This window comes from Opisthocomus hoazin, chromosome 13 (assembly GCF_030867145.1).
Source record: "Opisthocomus hoazin isolate bOpiHoa1 chromosome 13, bOpiHoa1.hap1, whole genome shotgun sequence".
Classification (NCBI taxonomy): Eukaryota; Metazoa; Chordata; class Aves; order Opisthocomiformes; family Opisthocomidae; genus Opisthocomus; species Opisthocomus hoazin.
In genome coordinates, this window is record NC_134426.1 from 20,363,390 (window position 1) to 20,383,886 (window position 20,497).

Here is a 20,497-nt window from a genome sequence, read left to right on the forward strand (position 1 = left end):
AGTGTGTCTTATTGTACACTCCCATGTACCTCCTGTCCTGCAGTCAGGCAGTGTCCCACACCCAGAAAAGAAAAACTTCAAGACTGGAAGTGCTGTTGATATTGGACATCTGAATTATTTACATTTCTTTAAATTACTTAAATCTCTTCGGAAAGCAGGATTCTTTTATCATTCGTCCACATTTGGAATGACCAGCATATGATGACTATTCAGCTTTCAAAAAGCAACCAGTATTGAGCTAAAGAAATATTAAACCACAGAAAAATCAATGTGTCATACCAAACTAAAATTTGCAGCCTGTTAAAATAAACAAACAAGTAAACTCTGTATGCTGCTGTTTTTTCTTCCTTTTTTTTTTTTCTTAGCATTGCTGCAGAAGTCCCCAGAGATTTCACTCCAGAGAGAAGGAAAAACTTCCATGGCAAAGGTAGACTTTGGTTCTTCACTAGGGAAAAGCACCCAGATAGGAAGTCAAGATTTCTACCACAGGAACATCAGAAATGTGATTTGCATTTTTGAGGCTGCAAAACACAGTCCTTTTGTAGATGCCCTGGCTGAATGCTCCCTTTGCACTTCAAGTTGGCCCTTGTTTCTCTCTGCTGACTTTTGGAGCTCATTTTTCAAATGGACAATTCCACATCATCAGCCGAGGCTTTGAACACTGACTGCAAGCACGCGAGCATCCGTCACCGAGGCATTGCTGGAATACCCTTCTCTTCTACACTGATGCTTCAATGTCTCACACCGGATCTGGTGATATCATTTTAGAAGTGGAATGAAATTATTCCTGGTTAGGTGGAGATTAAATGCACATCATCTGTTGCTGGACATCTGTTTAGGTCAATGCTCTCAGTATTCCCGGTGTTTTTCAGTAAGGGGAAATAAAGAGCTTTAAACAGCAGAAACCAAAGTGGAATAAAACCACTACACTCAAATTATCAGGAGCTACTGTCAAATAAAATGCATTTGAACTGTAAACCTAATTAATCAACTGAAAATCAAAGCATTAGCCCTTTAGAGTGAAAAGCAAAAACACAGAGTTTGTTTTTAATATCTCAAAAGTGACGGATTAACACTTAGCATTATAATGATATTCCTTCACAGTAAATTACAGACTGCTTTCTCCTTTCTTGAATCTAAAGAAATAAATTTATTCCTTCTCAGCACTCCAGAAACAAGTTTTGAGTAAACTAGAAGAGTAGATAAACAGATAGTCTTTATTTACAAAAAAAAAAAAAAAAATTAAGTCAGCCATCATTCTAAATGAGTGCAACAAATGGAATATAAATACTGCCTACAGAGTTTCCACGGTAAGAGACAAAGCACAGAGAGCAATCACAGCACAACCAACACATGCTACTTCAAGGTTCCCTGACAAGACAGCTCTCCTTTACCAGCTCACTGGAAAAGGACTGGAAAAACATCTCTGCTAGTTTCAACACTGTATATTTAGACTCACTTTGCTAAATACCCTGTAATGGCTGGAGAAGAGCAGCTGGAACATCCGAGGCCACTGTTCATCTTGGAGAATTATGATTACCAGTAAAAACTTGGAAAGCTACTATAATTTTTTTGAGACGATTATAGAATTATGGCTTAATCCACATTTGCAACAGGGTCTGCCCGGCGAATCCAACACTGATAAGGCAGCGAAACAGTTTCAACCCTGGACCCATTTTCACAGTCACAAAACTTTCTGAAAAATTCTGTTCTGGCACTGAAATTGATTGCAACTGCCCTGGTCTCTATCCAAACATCCCCTGCTGCTTCTGAGAAAGGGAAATCCAGTTCACTCCTCATGAGTTATGGGAGACTGCAGAACAACATATTTCTCCTAAGTTAGGAGCTGACATACTTTTCCACCCTTTTCCACTTAACGGCTGAACTTTGAAACTTGGCATCTATTTTATTAGTCTTTTTTGGATGATGTCCAAGACTAAGTTCAAATAAAAGCCAGGTTGAATAAGGGAGTTAGAAGTGATTGAAAATTCCCTGCAAAGTGTGGACAAACTCAGTAACTTCAAAATGTAATTCTCCCTTTGCCATTTATTCCAACAACCAAACCCCATGTCCAGAGCATCTCAACAGCTGACTCTACGGCTACTTAAAATCGAGTTTTCCAGCCCAGAAGTGCTGCAACTTTATATACAGCCTCAGAGTCCCCAGGCTGGAAGTGTTCCTGAGGAGACTGGTTCCTATCAATACGAAGTAGTGGGGACATGGCAGCAGGATTGTTTTATAAGAGATTAACAAGGCAAGTTTTAGATTAGCATATCTTACCTCACGATTGTAACACGTTGAGGGCAACCGCACTACAAACTACCTATCAATGAAGTTGCTATAACTCATTTAAGCTTCAGTAACTCAAACACACGTGGTTGCATGCTACTTCCAAGAAGCGTCATCCATCTTCCAGCAGCCAAGGAAACCCGAGTGTGCTACGTACACAGACAATCTCCATTTCTTCCTGAAGGACACGTTTGCCCTTTCTCACACCACAAGTGTGGTGTGGCTAAAGAAACAGCTGCAGCCAGTGATATAAATTCTCCTTCAATGCTCTGATCTCCAGAAATTCTTGTTCCTGAAGCTGAAAAGACTCTTCTAAAGAATAATTCATTAAAGAAACTACAGACACTGACCTGTAATTAGCTCTCTGACTTCCATGTCATTTGTTTTTCGCAACAGTCTGATCAATGCAGGGATCCCATCACAGTTCTTTATAGCCACCTTGTTTTCATTGTCCTTCCCATAGGAGATGTTCCTGAGAGCCCCACAGGCTTTACGATGGACCTCCGGCTTTGGGTGATCAAGCAGACCCACCAAGATAGGTATCCCTTTAAGGTGCCTCACGTCCTTTTTGATCTTATCATTTTCGTAGCACAAATGCTGCAAGTAGGCTGCGGCGTTAGACTTGACCGGATCAATAGGGTGGCTGAGCATGGCAATCACTTCGGGGAGGTCAGGGTCCCTCCACCTGGGGTCTTTACGAATGCTGTCAATAGAGGGGGAGCGCTTCCCCAGACGGTCAATACTAGCCATGCTTCCTCTCTCTGGCTGTGCCAGCGGTGCTGCGTAGCCACCATGAAGGTAAGGGATCCTCTCTTCAACCACCTCTGTCTCAACGGGGTCATCGTAGCCCCTGAAAGAAGCAACAGTCCCAAGAGAAAGAAAGGGGGGGGAGGGAAAAAGCACATTTAAACACTCTGTACCTCTGAGTCAGTATGGAGACTTCAGCTATCAGCAAACCTTTTAATATCACAAACATCATTAGGGGCAGCATATTTACACTTCCAAATAATTTATCTGTAGTAACTGGAAAATTAACCATAGCTGAGTACTCAGCAGTGATGGGACTACAGCAGAGTATTTGTTTGGCTAGCAATAAAACGATGACAGGAACTGCAAGTCCTCAAACAGATTGCTTTCATTTTGGTCACTTAGCAAAACCATTATGATAGAGCCGGATCACATTTAGTAGGAAACACTGAGTTTCATTAATGCTGCTACTTCTGCAACAAACCAAAACTCTAATTAAAGGCATTCAATGCCTGGGCAGAGACCACAGACACTTTTCAGCAAGCCTCAGGAGTTCCACTGCATTTCCATGTTGATGCTCACACAAGTATTCTGATCTCATCAACATACATAACAACATCACAGTTGATGGAAAACCTAAGTCCTGAATCCAAGCGTGTAACAAAAGTCTATCTAGTACAGAATAATTTAGAATACAGGGAAGAGGCTAATGGTCAAGAGACCTGGGTCCAACTTTTAACATCAGAGTAATTTACTGAACATCCAAAACAAGTCCAGTACTCTGAGCTTTCCTCCCCAGATCAGTGACTAACCTGGATATCAGACACTCCTGAGATCATTTACAGCATTAGAATGAATGGCATCCATCTCGCTGCGCCATAATTCAGTGTGTGTAACTGAAATAAGGTCAGTCACAACCAGCAAACACACCTATTGAGACAGTAGTATCCTAGTGCACACAAAGGGCAGTTACAATCAACAGCTGAAAATATTCTAACACAGTACATTTTCACTCTACAAATACCCATATTCTTTAAAAAAAATAAATTGACAAATATTTTTTTCTTTAACAACCACCGCTGCAACTATAATCTCTAACCCTTAGAAAAAAATCACCCCCTGCTCCCATCACTTCCTACAACTAGCTGCTAATGAAAACATTTCTGCAAGATATTTGTAAGGAAAGGCATTTAGAACTTTCAGAATTTGTTCCTGAGATTCACTGATATACTTCATCCCTTCTTCAGAGTGACACCTTTCCTCCTCCGGAACACGCATAGTTCGTGCAGCGGAGCGTCGGTGCCTGGGCAGTGCACCCACCTGGGAGATACTAGCCAAGTCTTCAGAAGTGCAAAAGCAAATCTGAAGCTTGTGCACAGTGACCCACTGGTCACAAATTCTTCAATTTTATATCTGAATAAGCCCACAGGGCAATAAGGCGACTTCAACCTAACAGTCATGAACTCCCACAAACCCTTTCAGCTTTGCAGCCCACCCTCTCTCAAGGCTTTGCCCCAAAGGCTCACGCCAGCTCTCTAACCTGGCTGAGAAGGATGAAGAGCTGAGGTGACCCGCTGGGGAGCCAAATCAAAGTTCCAATTAATCCCATTGTTTTAAACCTCAAGCCTAGATGATTTTTCTTCCGCATCCTCCCTTCTGTCTAATACTACTCTTAGTAGATTGTTAAACTGACTTCTTTTATCCATATATATTTTTAAAACAGCAGCAGCTTTTTGCCTTACTGCTTGTTCCAGGACAGATTAGCTACTATCTCAGTATTGTAGTTTTCTCAGTCAAACAAGTAGTTTTAATTGCTACAAAACGATCCTCAGAAACTTTCATTTTAAGCACCGTCTGATGTTAAGAACAATTTCTGATGTAATGCTGAAGGAAGTATAGACCATTAGAACTCAAAGAAAATGGACCTTGCTGTTATCCTACAGGGACTGCTAATTAAACTAGACTCTGGGGAGAAGAGCAACTGGAGGTGGAGGCTGAACTTAGTCTTGCACAAATAACGCTTTTAATGTTAAAAGCACCTCTACTGACTTTACGTTGCTTTAATTGCTGTTCTAAACCACAAACTGAATGAAAGGATAAAAATGGGCCAGTAGGCAAAACTCAGAATGAATCTGAAGAAATCCTTTTATCACTGCAGTTATTTGTGTACGTATAATGCAGTACTTGCTCTACACAGTAATTTCTAATGTCTGGGCAGCCCTTGTATATTCTGTTACAGAACAAAGCTGTTTCCATCATTCCAAGAAGAAAATAACAACACTGAAAAGATTTACTTTCGTGCATATACACAGGGCAGAAGTAATAACAAAACCCTTTAACTACTCGTCAAACAAAATTCTGGTTTTACATATGCAAATTTGGGACAACCAGCATTAAAACTACAACAAAAACTCTCAAACTCATCCTCATGTTAAATTCTTATTGACTGCATAAAAGAAAAGCAGCAGAAGATTAATTCTAATAATTGCCCTCTGCACAGCTGTTGCTTGCTTGACTTGGTAACTTGCAATTCAGCATGTCTCAGTCCTATGAGCTGCCTGGCAGATAACTGTGCATCACCTCAATTACACCTGCACAATTAAGTTTCGCTCTCGTTCTCATCCCTGCAAATACACAAAGATAATTATTGTCTTGGGATGCAGTTTGTTTGCATTATTTCCACGAAGCCTTCCAAACAGAACCACACGGATGGGCCCATCTTCCTCATGCTGTACCCTCTCCCATGTGCCACACAAAGCTCCTTGGTTACATTACATTTGGCCAAAATAAGACTTCAAAGTTAGGACTTAAAATCGCAACACTGTCAGGACAAGAGAGAGCACCACATAACTCTTGTATCAACAATACTAACTTTTTTTAATTGTCAATCACTGGTTATTAAATAGGCATGTGAATACCTGAAGTAAAGAATCAGTCACTAAAGAAAAAAGATCACATCTCACCTTGCTACTTGTTCTAATACCTTTTTTTTTAAAAAGGGTTTCTTCTTCCATCATTCTGCTACGAGGAGAATAATTTGGAAATCTTTTACAAGGGAAGCTGGAAATATCAGCTCTGCCATTGCTTCACAGCTTTGAAGGGAAGCAGTTGACCAGAACAGATCATCTGCAAAGCAGCAAAGTAACTGGTGAGGCAGTGAAACGCAGAACTACCACAAGGCCTTTGACTGCCTTGCAGACAGAGATCCCCACCCTCGGTGCGAGTGAGGATGGTCCGGCCCAGGCCAAGAGCCATCTCCCCTCCTTTAACAGGGGCCTTGGTGGCCAGAGAAGTGCAGACCAGGCAAAGAGCGAAGAAGACAAAAGCAAGTATCTATCTGGGAACTAAACGCACCCATTTTCTGAACACAAACAAGTAACATCAGCAACACATTTACACAGAGAGAGAAAGTAAAGAAATCATCTTTCTGAGTCGGACTGGTGGGGGCCAAATGCGATTTTTCACTTTCACACCAGCAGAGCAGCTACGTCGGAAAGCCAAGCCGCTTGACACAGAAGAAGGACTAATGAGACCTCCAGCAGATCATCATCTGCACTCAGGAGGCCAAGAGCTCTTCACTCTCGGGACTGAAGAGATCTGGTAGTATGCCAGCATTGCCGACTACAAGCATCTTGCCTTCCATCTGTTTGTAGCGAGGCAGCTGAGTTTTCAGGATGCTGTGGCTCTCACTAATCACCTGTCTCAGGGAACTGAGCAAAACATATTCTAGCACACATGAGAACTGGGAGAGAGCTTGTGGATTTATCTTCCTTGTGGCTTCAGCATAGGCACATTTGAGTCAACAGGTGAAGGATTTACACATTTAATTCTCAACAACTTATACAAGTGTTACATCCATCACAGTTTGCAGCTGGTGCCTGCTTAGGATAAAAGACCAGAAAGACTTGGGATTTCAGTAGGAAACTTCGCACCATACATTGAAGAGGACATCTAAAGACTTTGCAGAATGAAGTCTTACTTTTGCCAGCCTCTGTTACCTGCTAGGAGGGCACACGAGGTTTCAGAACTGGACTGAATCCGCTGCTGAGAGAAGTCTGAGTTATGGCCTAAACAGTTAAAACACTGAAATCCCCTTGATTGGAACCACCTAAAAGCTGCTAATGAATGAGCTCACTTAGGTTGCCACCTGCCACATAAAACTCAGCCATACATTGGCCTTCTGCTACCAGATCAACAAACTGAGATCAAATTCGCTCTAAGGAGCAGCCTCAGAAAAAAACCACATCTTTTCCAAACTGACTGCGTTTCTTGCTTCACTCCATTCTGCCCAGGCACGCCCATAGACTCCTGCCCCAAACTAGACCACATCCCAGTGCTGTCTACAACCTGGTATGACACTTCTGGCTGGCCATTCAACCAAAGAGGCTGTTCGACAGTGGTGGAGATCTCCCTCGCCTTAAGGATGCGCACACGGGTGCTGCTGTGAGACAGCGCTTGGTATGGGTGCAGTTAGGCCAGAGCTGCTGACTGGAAGTTTATCTGTAAATATAAACTTTCATATTCTAGATTGAAAAAAGACACCAGAAGTAGAACTTCACTGACATGTATGTGATATCAACCTTCTTGCACCGTCTATATGCAACAGGTACAAGAGACCTAGTGTTACAGTTATTTAATCTAAAATCTGGCTTGTTTCCTGGTAATAATAATTTGCACCATGAGGTGATCACCAAATATAGTCTCAGTCTCTTGGATCAGGCTTCTGCCATAGAAAATTTAACAGCAGAAAACTGTTCTGTTGTTGATTTAGTCAACATTAAAAATTCATATCCTGTCTAGTCTGGAATACTAGCACTGGCAACAGCTGCTCCAGAGTTTTTAGGGAAAAATAAGTCCCATGAATGCTAGTACAAGTAGAAACTGTAGTGATCCACTCTGCAAAGAAATTACCACCGAGACCAGAAATGAGAGGTTGAACAGAAAATAATTTTAAAAAAGATGAATTGTGACTTACCATTTTTTTCCCACTCATTTGTGTTAACCTCAATTTAATGATTAAAAAATAATTGAATAATAGTAGGCATGTGTTTTATGAATGAAAAAATATTCAGTACTTCCTGCCTCTCTTTCAAAAAGGACTATATAAAACACCTAGCAACACCGTAAGACTACATATTTTTAAAGACTATAATAAAAAACCTCCTAATTTAATAAAGGCAACCTACCAAATTAAGAAAAAAGGGCATAAAACCAATTAAAGATGTGTAAATACCTCCACAGGTAAATTTGAGTAATATTAAATCACTATTATACACTGCAAATGTCTTTCTCTCACCCCAACTTATTATGCAATCTGACTTAAACCAAACCAGAGCACATGCTAAGAAAAAGAACATTAAGTGCCAGGTATTCTTCTTGCAGAAAATAATATATCTTACAGCAGAGACTCAGTATAAAAGAAAACAAGAAACAAACCCAGCCACAAGCACAGATGAGCCCACAGAGGGAATATTTGCCTCTGTGCACTTCTCTGGATTTGCAGATATTTGTGAGGAGGCACATTTTTTTCCAATTTAAAATGAAATATAAGTAGCTTAAAATGAGGCTAGTGATGACAGAAGGAAAGCACAATAGCTATTTATCTCTGTGATCAAACGGAGCAGGCAAGGGATGGAGAGAACAATCCGTGCTCGTAATCCCCTTGACCAGGAACCCCTCCAGACACGGCTGGGCTGCCTCCGTATCACACAGGGGTGACACTCACGACCACAGCTTCAGAAGGGAAACCTCCATGCAGTCCTCTCGGACAGAACAGCACCAAAACTAGTAACGGACAGTAAGGATCCTTATTCTACCTTGAAACTGTTAACAAATGAGGGTAGCACTTACTGCGAAGAAAGTGAGACAATACCCTAACTTTCTGCAGTGAGTCAGCGAACGGAAGAATTCCGTTCAGAGCACGGTGAAGATGCCCAAGCTGAAAGCTGGTGCGAGACAGAAAAGCTTCTAACAGAGTATACCCACTTCACACGTACAAATTTTTTTAAATCAAAAACGCCATCAACTTACCACATTCCTTTAATCATTTTCACAGGGAATAAATTATTTTAAAAAACCTGTAGAGGAATAATCAAGTAGTAATTACCCTCATTACTCTAGCAATATTTGTAGTCTTTAGTTTCTTGCAGATCAGTAGTGGATCTGAAAGGCAGGTTTATTGAATTGTTCAAGTATTTCTCTGAAATGTCAGAAAATGACTACTTATGACGAGGCCCTCATACAATCTTCTCATGCTCTCACCAGCTCAAGTTTGCTGCCACAGTCAGGCTAATTACTTGTCAAAGCGTCTTGATCATATTAAATATGTAAAAAACTCACAACAAAAGAAATGCGCAACAAAAAATTGTGAATCAGTCGTATCCAAACTGCAAGGAACAATAAATCAAAAGGATGTTTAAAAAGCCCCCAAACAACAAAACTTTGAAAATGCAAATAGGCAGGTTCTAAGAATACATTTCATTATTCATCATGCATACAGTTTGAAAAATGTTAATAAAAATTTAAAAGCACTGCTGCCTGACTGTTTCTAACGAGAACTGTAAACTTGCTTAGACGCAGGCAAGCACCAACTGAAGTTTGATAGATTGATCTGTATTTTGGCCCCCACTGGCTGCAGGTATTCCCTTCAGCCCCAGACAGTGCTGACATGGTTCCACTGGTTGGTAAGCCAGCGAGATCAAAGTTGTCACAAGGGGCTTCAAGGGGCTTCTGGGAGATATGCCTTGATACCTCGTCTCTCTTTTTTTTTTTTTTTAAATATAGATGACAATTTTCAGGTACTTGATTCCATTTAACTTCAAAATGAACTTCTAGAAATGCAAAGGAAGACAGGGCTATGAAAGTACGAATGAAACCATCAGTGACATAACATCTCCAAGTAGAAGCACCCCAAGACAGAGCGCGAAAAGGCCTACCCAAATCTCACTGACGACTACTGCTGACAAAGTGAAGCCTTTGGTCAGAAGTATGAAGCCTAAAGACCATCTACACACAGAGACAGATAGGCTCAAGACTCTTACAGCTCTGAAAACTAAATTAAAAAGGAAATAATGAGAACTAAATCCATATCAAAACATGACTCATGAGGATATGACTTCATGCAGCAACACACAAAAGTTTGTACGCTGCTTGGAAAAACAAAAGTATACACGTTTTTCCGGTTCATACTCAGCAGATGACTTTCAGGTGAGTAATAAGACTCTCTTCTAAAACTTGTTTTATTTTTTTTCTCCAAATGTGAGAGCTGATAGCTGCGAGCCCAGCACAAACAACTAACAGTAGAAAATGCGGCATGAAATAGAACATCCCGTGGAAGGAGGAGTGAACCAGAAGCAATTTGTGACTGGTCACTTTAGTTACATTAAGCGCAACACAGATGCTCTCATCTCCCCTTTATACAGGACAAAATAATGATCTGGTCTTACAAAATGTTGAAGTACTTCAGTGAGGTTCAGCTCAACCTGTTCATGCAGCTGAGGGTGTGCGGTCAGCACAGGCTCAGGAGCTGAGGCTGTCAAACACTTCACAAGACAGCTTCACCACCGTGTATCAACTCGTCTGCAACCCCGATCAGCTGTGCAAATTTTTTGTTTGGCAGATGTGCACACAACCAGACCTGTCAGAAGTGTCACAGATTACAATTCCCTTTTTTCACCTTGCTAGTGTGGGAAGGCTCCGGGAAAACACAATGCAGTCACAACTCTTTTTTTAGAAAGAGAAAAAAAAGTAACTTCTCCCTCTTCTACAAGATCATCTCTTTCTTTCTAAATTCAGCCAAAACTAAGCAGCCCAGAAACACAGTGAAAGGGTTCTTGAGCACTACCCTCACTTCCTTTTGTACTTCATGTGCATTTTTCAGTGATCTATGGGCTAATGAAATGATGGGTTCTACCTGTTTTTCCATGAAGTAATTCCAGAACTTACCACACCATTAACAGTTCAAATCTACACGTTCAAATAAGCAAACAAGTGGCAGATTAGCACTGTAAAAAACGAATGGGTACTACCTTCCTTTGTGAGGTCTTCCTCTCTCTGGCACACCTGCAGATGTCCTCCGGTTCACAGTGGAGTAATCAGGATCCAGTTCATATCCTTCATCATCTACTCCAAGGCTGCGGTTGTCATCTTCCAGTCCATAGGGCTCTGGCTGGAAGCGTTCCGGCTGGGAACGGTTCAAGTCTACGTTGCTACCAACCGGCACCTGAGGCTGGGCAACAGGACCGTAGTTATCCCTCCTGCTTGGCAAAGTGAAGCTACCATCATCTGGCCTGTAACTGTTTCCTGGCACATAGGCATAGCGAGGACGGTAGTTGACACCACGGGATAAGCTGCCGTAGTTATCGGATAGATCTCCATAACCATCATGACTGATATAAGGGCGATACTGGCCTTCGTGGCTTTCAGCGTAAGAATCGTTGTAGTTGTTGTAAGATCTGGTTAATGTGGAAGATGCTTGTGGCGTCATGTACCGCTCCCCATTCTTTAGGTACCTTCTGTCTATCGAATCTGTGTAGCTGCCCATGGGAGACGAGCCATCCATTGATGGCAGGCCATCAGGCCCAAGTGGCACCTGACGCACTGTTCTGGTGGTGACTGTTTTCACCATTTTGGTAACCTGTGAGGAAGCAGTGAATAAATATGTTAATTTTTACCTTGCTGCACAAATGTAATGAGACATACAGGGAGCTAGAACAGCAAAATGTGGAGAGAGCACTGCAAAGCATACTACAGTGACATGGCTGTTCAACGGAAGCACTGGTGGACTCATGAGTTCACCTATTAGGTTTAGGATTCAGTAGAGGGAAAATATGTCTATAAACAGCTGAAAAGAGGTCACAGAGCCAGAGCTAAGTGCACTCTGGGGCTCTTACTACCAAATCAAAAACACTGCAGCCATGTGACAGGGCATGGAAGCAGCGCAAAGTCATTTCACCAGTTCAAATTTGCCCAAAATGTTTTCAGGAGGCATCTTTCCTAGGACAGACTTTATGATGTTGAGGAGCCACAGCCTGTCCTCCCACAATTAGCATAAATACCACATCACATTCTCTGCTTTGATAGAAAGACAGTTAAATGCTCCTGCCTGATCTGGATCAAGTTCGTAGCAATGTGTGACTTGATGGAGCTCAAATTTTGCAGTATTATTTAGGAAACCGTGATCTCAAACAGAAAAGTTTCAGGCTTCAAGCTTTTAGCTAGCACAACTACTTTAAGATATGCTTACATCCAACTATCACCATACAAGCCCAACAGGCCGTCATTGTCATTCCATTATTTTGGTGACTGACATATTTGCAGTAACGAACACTAACACCACACAGCTTTGCAACTGCAACTACCGTAAACATAATGCGCTGCACAAGCTTGTTTAAAACACTACAGAAAAATCTGTACACAAATACATCTTTTCTTCCTATAAAACCCATTTCATTTTAACACAGAGAACTAGACTATTTCACATAACTGACAAAAACTGGAAATAGTAAGTGTCTAGAGGGAAACTGTGTTCAGGGTTTCTTGCTAAAGGGTACGAACAAAGACTCCTCCAGAGTTCCAAGAATGTTCTGTCTTCATGGGAAAGGTCAATCTGCGTAAGACAGTGCCAGACAAAAGCCACTACTATTTACAAACTAGCAAAGGAACTTCTGTTTTGGTTGCTATCTGGGGTCCATCAACTTCTGTACTGTCTTCCAGAGTGACCAGCAAAAGCTCTTTCGGGAAGGATACAAAATCCAGCAGCAGCCAACCTATCCTTGGTTATCCTAACCCTAATAAAGTTACTTCAACCTATAAAAAGTTACCCTAACATTTCTAAATGCTGACTTTTAGCCCTTCGTACAAAAAAAACCAACCAACCAACCAACAACAAGGAAGCAACAACACAACACACCCACAAAGATGAGAGGGAGACTCAAGCCACCAGAGAATATCCCTCACAGGGAGGGCAGGAACACAAGAGATATTTCGGGTTTCTAAAGCATTACAGAGGTAAATCAGCACAGTAAATTATGCTTTTCCTTATGTAAGCTGCAGAATGAAATGTGTACATCAAGAGAAACAGTAACTACAACACATATTCCCAGATTGCTCTGTGGCTCTTAAGTCCAAACAGATATTTTGACCTATGGCCCCTGATTTAAACATTTAGATTGGCACCAGATTAGCCAAGCTGCTGCTAAAACAAAGTAATTGGAGTACATCTCTTGAAGTGGCTCCAGAGATGTTCTCTAGACAGATGTTTTCACACAGAAACCCCAAATACAAAAAATTCACCCAAACAGCATTTCTTTTCCTAGCGACATCTGCAAGCAAATGATATGTTAGCCTAATGAAGTAATGAAATCCTGCAAGACTGAAAGCAGCACAAATTTCTCTTCACCAACAGCATAACTGACCAGCACCATGATGCTGAATAAAGCACAGCCAGGTACCAACATGACCGTAGCATTTAATCTGGGCCAGAGCTGAAAGAATTTTCCTCTTCAGCCCCAGGGATTTCCTTAGCAAGGAAAGAATGCTAGCTTCCATGCCTCCAAATATTTTCCCCCTTTTTTAAAAGCACATTTTAAGAACTAAAAGTAAGGAAACTAGAAACTAAACATTTATTTAATGACATAGAATCCAATAGCAGTTTTTGCTTGTTACCTGCGCACAATACTTCTCCTTTCCACTCAGTTATCAGCATGACTACTGTCACGGCATTTCTAAAACTAGACAGCATTTAGAGAAGAAAAAAAGCTGGCGTAGCTCACAGTAGCTCTTTGTAAAGTGGATATACACAAGGCAACACAGTTCAGTATTCTCCTACTGAAGTTTGAAACAATAGTTTTATTCAAAGTAGGATGTTCATAAGTGATCTTCTAAGAGTAGAAAAAGCAACATTTCTCACACCTGAAATATGTGAGTTTTGCAAAGCAATGACAAAACTGGACACAAAGTGCTCAGCCTTTGCGTTCTTCAATTTGGGACAGAGTAATGGGAATAACAGCAAGCAAGGTAGCGTTTTAATAAGTTTGATGAATCAGAAATCAATACTTTTGCCCAGGAAGGAACAGAGAGGCAGCTTTCTAGATGCCAAGCAGAACACTCGCACCACCTTGCAAAGCCCTTTCTTTCAGCACTATTCAACAGGAGCCACATACTTTAAACCTAACTCCAAGTTTTGCTTTTCTAGACATATGCTGCCACGCACGCATAGTTTGTCATGCACAATTTTTCACAAAATTGTCAAGATCAGATGAGGCAAGATACCTAATACACTGCGTCTGGCTGCAGCAACAGCAGGAAAGGAGGAACAAGCTTTGACCGGCAGGATCCTTGGATAAAGGCTTCGCAGAGGGGGCATCACTGCTGTATGTCTTCACCCAGCACTCCTACTGCCAATTCTGGACTCTTGCTCACTTTTGACTGTTTAATTTCTATTTTTTTCAGAGAATCATTGTTATTGTCAAACAGGATGAGGTGACACAATGCAGAAGTGTTATGGCAAGGACCACTGTCTACCGATATCCAGTACGTGTACACAAAAGACAAAGCAGAATTTCAGAATACTTTGAAAACCAAATCCTAGACAATTTGCGACACAAATAAATGACACTTCATGATTTTGCACCATGCTCTGTTACTCTACAGGGTATTCACAGAGTATTTTTTAATATATATGACCAACACAATGTAGGAGATTCGTTTGCAATTTTTTTCCAATTTGCTGTCTTTTCCTGTCTTCAACACTAACATAGGCAAGTTTACAATAGCTGTGGCTAGTCAGAGAGACACACACAGCATCAGCTAGCACACATAAGAACAAGTTTACAAAGTCAGCACAGCTTCACCTCTTATTTTCTGAATGCTGCCCCTATTAAGGAATGGAAATAGTCAGGACAAGCAAAACCCCCTTGTCAGGCACATAAAAAGGAACATTTCATTCAAGCATTAAAGTACACATTTCTCATAGCGTAAAAGCATGCAATAATGCTAAAGGTGTTATGGTGGGGCAATCAAATCAAGTCTTTTTATATTTTGAGAGAGAGGGAGTATTTACACTCATGCCTCATTTGCCAGGGGTAGGCACTGAGATAGAAGATTTATCATGTGATAAACAGACTATTGCCTACAGGACAATAAAGAGAAGCTTCTTGGAAGCAATTAGCCAGCACACAGAGAAGGTCCATTTATTAGGTTTATAAGAAATAAAAAAACCCAAACAAAACACAACAACAAACCAAACGTCTTTATTTCAGGAAATCCAGCTCAGGGAATGTTTCATTTATATTTCTTCAAAGAATGCAGGTAGTCTTGAGCACCTGACAGCGCAGTGATCTTCTCTCCCAACATTTTTGTGGTTTCCTTAATACCGACGCATTAGCCAGAGAGAATGAGGCTATTCCAAACGGGAGTCCCAGCAGACTGTCTTATCTGAGACACACCTGATCCTCCAAATGCACCCAATCTGGAGAAAGATTTATTAGCGTGAACTCCTCACTACAGACACGCTCTAATGAAAAATTTAGAGATACAAATTACTTTGAGAAACTAATTTGACTTCCTCTGTTTACTTTCCACCTCCAAAGAAAACCTCTTTAAAAAGGTTTTTTAGCCCAATTACCAGTTAAATGTGCTCAATTGTATCAATGCTACAACCTCAAGAGTACCAGATGAAAGCTTCAGATTACTTCCCTACAAAGAGGTTGTCTGAGTATGCTTAAAATGTATCTGCAATTCTTTATCCCCTGTAAACTACATTAAGGTTTCAACCACTGTAAAAAATAAAAAATTCCAATCTACCAACTTACTCAGGCCCTCTGCAACCAAAATTCTGAGACTGCGAGTCCGTGCTTTCATTGCGGCTCCCCCCACCTGAGAGTATGAGGACATTTCAGGTTTACCAACCTTATCGTTGTTCTCATCATCCACCCCCCCCAGCAATTATTTTGTTAAATAATTGCCCTACAGGCCTCACAACAATGTTTTCAGCAATTCTATTTCTGGAAATACATTTGCCAACAGAACACAAAGGCAATGTTCACACATTTGAAGCACCCCCTGTATTTTTCTGACCCTCATCCTTGTATTTGTCTTGAAGGATGGGAGAACAAACATGAAAATATCCAACAATTTGACTTACTGGATGCATGTGCAGATGGTGCAAGTAGATAACAAGTAGATACAAAAGACAGGGAAAGACAGTACCAGTACTTCAGTTGACGTGGGCTATCATGGCCAAATGCAGTCATCTTAACCAGTCCCTGTAATTCTGTCTTCCATTTTGTTATTGAGGTTGGTTTCATTTTGCCTTTTTTTTTTTTTTATAAATGAAGGACATTATAACAGCCAACAGGGCTAAAAATTTCGTTGAAACTATGTCATAAAACAACAAACAGAATGCATGAGGATAAAAGCATTCTGACATTTCTGAGAGCTTATTTTTGAACTATGGACTGTAAAAATGAATCAGCCCAAACAGGCTGAAGGTATTACCTTTCTGTTAAATGCTGTGTAAGAATTCACCCTGTAGGTTTTCAAAACAACAGCTCAAATTTCTCCCCATCAATTCTAAGCTTAACATTTCACACTTTGAAAGGGCCCTCAACTTCAGCTGAAATCCATTCCTGCTCTGTTACCTAATTCCTTTGAATCTTCTGCGAAGTTTCAAAGAACTGCATCTCAGGGTACCTGGCACCGCCCCAGCTGAAGAGCTTCAGTCACAAGCGCTTGCCCATCGCTGGTGCTGGAGTGGGAGCAGCAGTTAATCCCTGCTGGGAAAGATCTGGCCTGGCACAAGGCGAATAGGTGGACTGGAAGTGAAACAACTTTGTATACAGACTGATCTCACAGTTTTTTATCATAAAACATCATTTTCAATGAATAGAAGTGACCTAAATCTCTCCAATCTTTTGGCATTTCAATGCTAAAAATAAAATGTGCCTGAAGAAAGAAAAAAGCAAACAGTAACACAAGCACACGCACACCTAATTTGCTTTACTGGGTTCTCTGGAGACACTTACAAGCAGGCTCCCTCCAACACCTGGCAGAGCTCCAGCCGCCAGGCAAGAAGTGGTCAGCTCTTCCCAAGGTGACTTTCACTGTTCTAGATGATGGGCATTTGGCTTTCAGAGAGATTATAAAGTTGAAATGAAGTATTACCTGCTACACCTTTTGTGCAGTCAATGGGGAAAATTACACAGAGATATCTAATTTTGAAAAGGCAGATGTTCTCTATTTAACATATGTTAAATACTAAATTCTATTACACCTTCTTCCTGCTTCACCGCTACAGGCATCTCCAAAGATGTGGGGGAAAGCACAGCAAAACTGTCCATGCTTCCAGATTAAGCTTGTTTACTTAATACGCCACTGAAGAGAATAACCTTCATAAATTATGGTTTTGAAACAATGGGGGAATGGGGAAATTAAGGAACAGCAGCACACAGAAGCATTCACATTGCTGCTTTTGCTATGTTTTATTTCTAGAGGAGGAATTTCAGAGGCATCATTCTCCAGCAAGCTGAAGATTCATAGAATTTAGCAAAAATAAATTACAATTATCTTTTGAAAAATCCAAAAATGCACACTGAATGGCATTAGGTTGACTAATCCCCACATAAGCTATCCAGCAAAGAAAACATACATTTGGAAAACATCTCTGGTCTCTGGCTCGTAAAAAACCACGACCTGTGTTATTTACTCTGTCAGAAGAAGCATCTGGCACTGCGACTTTCTTTGCAAGACAAATATGCTGGAGATTGTGACTGGCACTGTCCAGTAGAGCCTTCTAGTTACACAGGTAATAAGAAAAGGGTCTAAACCCTTCCTCAAAGAAGCCTAGAGCAAGCACAGCAATGTGGAGCATAAAAACCTTTATTTGTATGCTGTGCGAACTACCTTGACTTAATTGATTGCTCAAAGTTAAAAAAAAAAAAGTGGCTGAGCATAAACCTAACCCCCTCTAACATGTAATTAACACAGGGTGACCAGCTCAACTTTAAACATTACCCTTATTAATCAACAGATCACGTATCACTAAAAATAGATGCTAGGATTCCCACCATTGGAAATGTTGCTCCTTTACAAGGATAAGAACCACCTGCAAAATAAAAGCCAGGCCAGATTCACATGGGGTGTTTTATTGTTTTTTTGGGTTTGATGTTTTTTTTATTTTTGGGGGTGGGCTGGGGGGTGTCCGTGTGTGTTTGTGTGTCCCCCCCCCCTTTTTTTTTTTTTTTTAAATCCGGGAGAGAACAGGCAGAGACACAGAACTGCAGTTTCTGGGCTAAACAAAGATCCTGCTACTGCACAGTGCAGCAGACGTGTTTGCATCTCTCATCCCAGAGAAACGCTTTCCTTCACCGTCCTCATCTGAGCAGCAAGGCCAGAATTTCGCCACCATGCAGAGGTACCAGGAAACTCAATTTTCTCTGTAAGGCTCTCACACGTAATAGTATGACCTACAAAAGCACTATGATGGTTCCTATTAGAACTGGTAGTAAGCTGATGTCAGTTAACTCCAGGGCACTCAACTGATGTTACTAAACCCCAGTGACAACAGTGTTTACTTTCACAGTCCCTACCACACCAAAAAGCAAGTTAAGGAGCAGGGCGATTTAAAAAAAAAAAAAAAATAAAAAAATCTGACCTCAGAGTCATACCTAAGAGCTGTTAAATCTATGCCATATTATCCCATCAAGGAAAAGTCAAAACACAACCATTTCAGAGACAACAAACACCTCAGGAAAGTCACAGCACCTCTTCTGACAGCATCAGGGCTAAGCCAACCCCGTCTGTGTTTTGACATTTCAGAATCACCTTTCTCAACAACTGAATTTTATTTATTTATTTATTTATTTATTTTTTAAAGAGTCAGTCTTTTTAGCAGTGAATTACTAGGAAATACCTCCAGATGGTACGTAAGGTGAAGTCAGTGGCGCTATCTGAAGCAACATAAATGAAGAGCAAGACAGCCCTGCACCCTGCCCCCACTCCGGACACACTTCAGTGCCTGGAATGAACTACAGTAACTGAAGAAAGCCTTGCTCTTTGAAATGGAACAGTAACTCCAGGGTTGCTGTTTCTTCAGGTTTTTTTTCCCACACGCAGATACAATGCCTGTTCTGGAGCTGCCACTGTCCCTTTCCCTGGGAAGATGGAAAAATAGCAGGTACACCACACACAGGAGAAAATCGCACCTTTTACGCTATGACAAACACGCAGCTTTATCAGTGGCATGACTATTTCAGACAAACTATTTCATTCCATGTGGTCCTGTTATCTAGGGACCACTTCATGGCCTCTCCTCTATTTTTACAGTTGTAGCTATCATTTTATTCCCTTGCATAGCTGCACTTACAGTCTCCTAAAACGATGCACCACTATTAGTGCATATAAAAAGGTGTCCATGACCACTGTAATTTTATCACCTCCTTCCTGTAACAGTTGTTGTTGCTGCCACTAGAAAGAAAACAGCATTTCTTTCAAATAAGTCACAGACTAAATACATGAGATTATTTGAAGAGCTAATCAAAATGTGGGGGTTTTTGTTTGTCTGATTCATTTTTATTTTAAAATAGACCTTCATCTCCTTCCAACAATGAGAAAATAGGCCACTTATATTTATCTTCTAACTAACTGCAACAAACATTAAACCAGATATTCAGTTTACAGCAGTGTGTGTAGGCCCACTGACCTCAGGAAATCAACGCTCAGTTACTCCAACCTGAGGATCTGATGTCCTGAACAGAAATCTTAGAGGACTGCAATTCTGGAACGTCAGTAAAAATAAACACCCATTTATGCAGTGACCTCTGTTCAACTCCTTTTAACACAGAAAACAGCTGGACAGTCTTGTGTTTTACTTTTTTTTTGTGTTTTTTTTTAGCACTCTTTAGAAGTTTTTAAAAAGGGAATCACCCTTAATCCTTCACAATACCAAAACCAAGACAAAGATTTCAGCTCAACTTCCAAGACCCAATAGACAAAGCATATTAATGTTCCACTGGTACCTGAAAGCACACAGGGTAGCCATGAACACACAGCACCTGCTCAGAGGCTGCAAGATTATCTTGCACAAGGGAACCAAAAGGGATCAGGAAAATTCGAATATATGCAGTACCTGCAGGCCAGCCCAACCTGAGGTACAGGTCACTTGAGAACACACCCAGCTTTCCCCATGCATGAGGAGTAAAAAAAATTCCATTCACAAGACTGTCGCAGAATTTAAATGCTGTGGTGTTATTTAAACAGGATGTTTCCTGTTCTGAAGGACAAACACATAATCACATACTGTTATTATAGATCGTAACTAATCTGGAGACATATTTCGAAGCACATTTTCCTGAGCTGCAAAGGTAATTTACTCCAAGCCCTAGCAACTCCTCTAATTCTCGTATGACCGTGTTTGCAGGGTAATGCTGTGAACAGTTTCAGTAAAACAAAGCGAATCTTAAAA

At 40.9% G+C, this 20,497-nt stretch overlaps 1 protein-coding gene across 17 annotated transcripts in view; it reads right to left on the minus strand.

Moving 5' to 3' along the window:
* ARVCF (ARVCF delta catenin family member) overlaps window positions 1-20,497 on the minus strand; it is a 300,745-nt gene that overhangs the window by 78,015 nt on the left and 202,233 nt on the right. For all 17 annotated transcript variants that reach the window (XM_075434691.1, XM_075434687.1, XM_075434698.1 and 14 more), the window contains 2 exons: window positions 11,064-11,671; window positions 2,640-3,139 (listed from right to left, as the gene is read on the minus strand). In XM_075434691.1, the coding sequence (XP_075290806.1) occupies window positions 2,640-3,139; window positions 11,064-11,671 (1,108 nt within the window). The remainder of the gene's footprint in view (window positions 1-2,639; window positions 3,140-11,063; window positions 11,672-20,497) is intronic.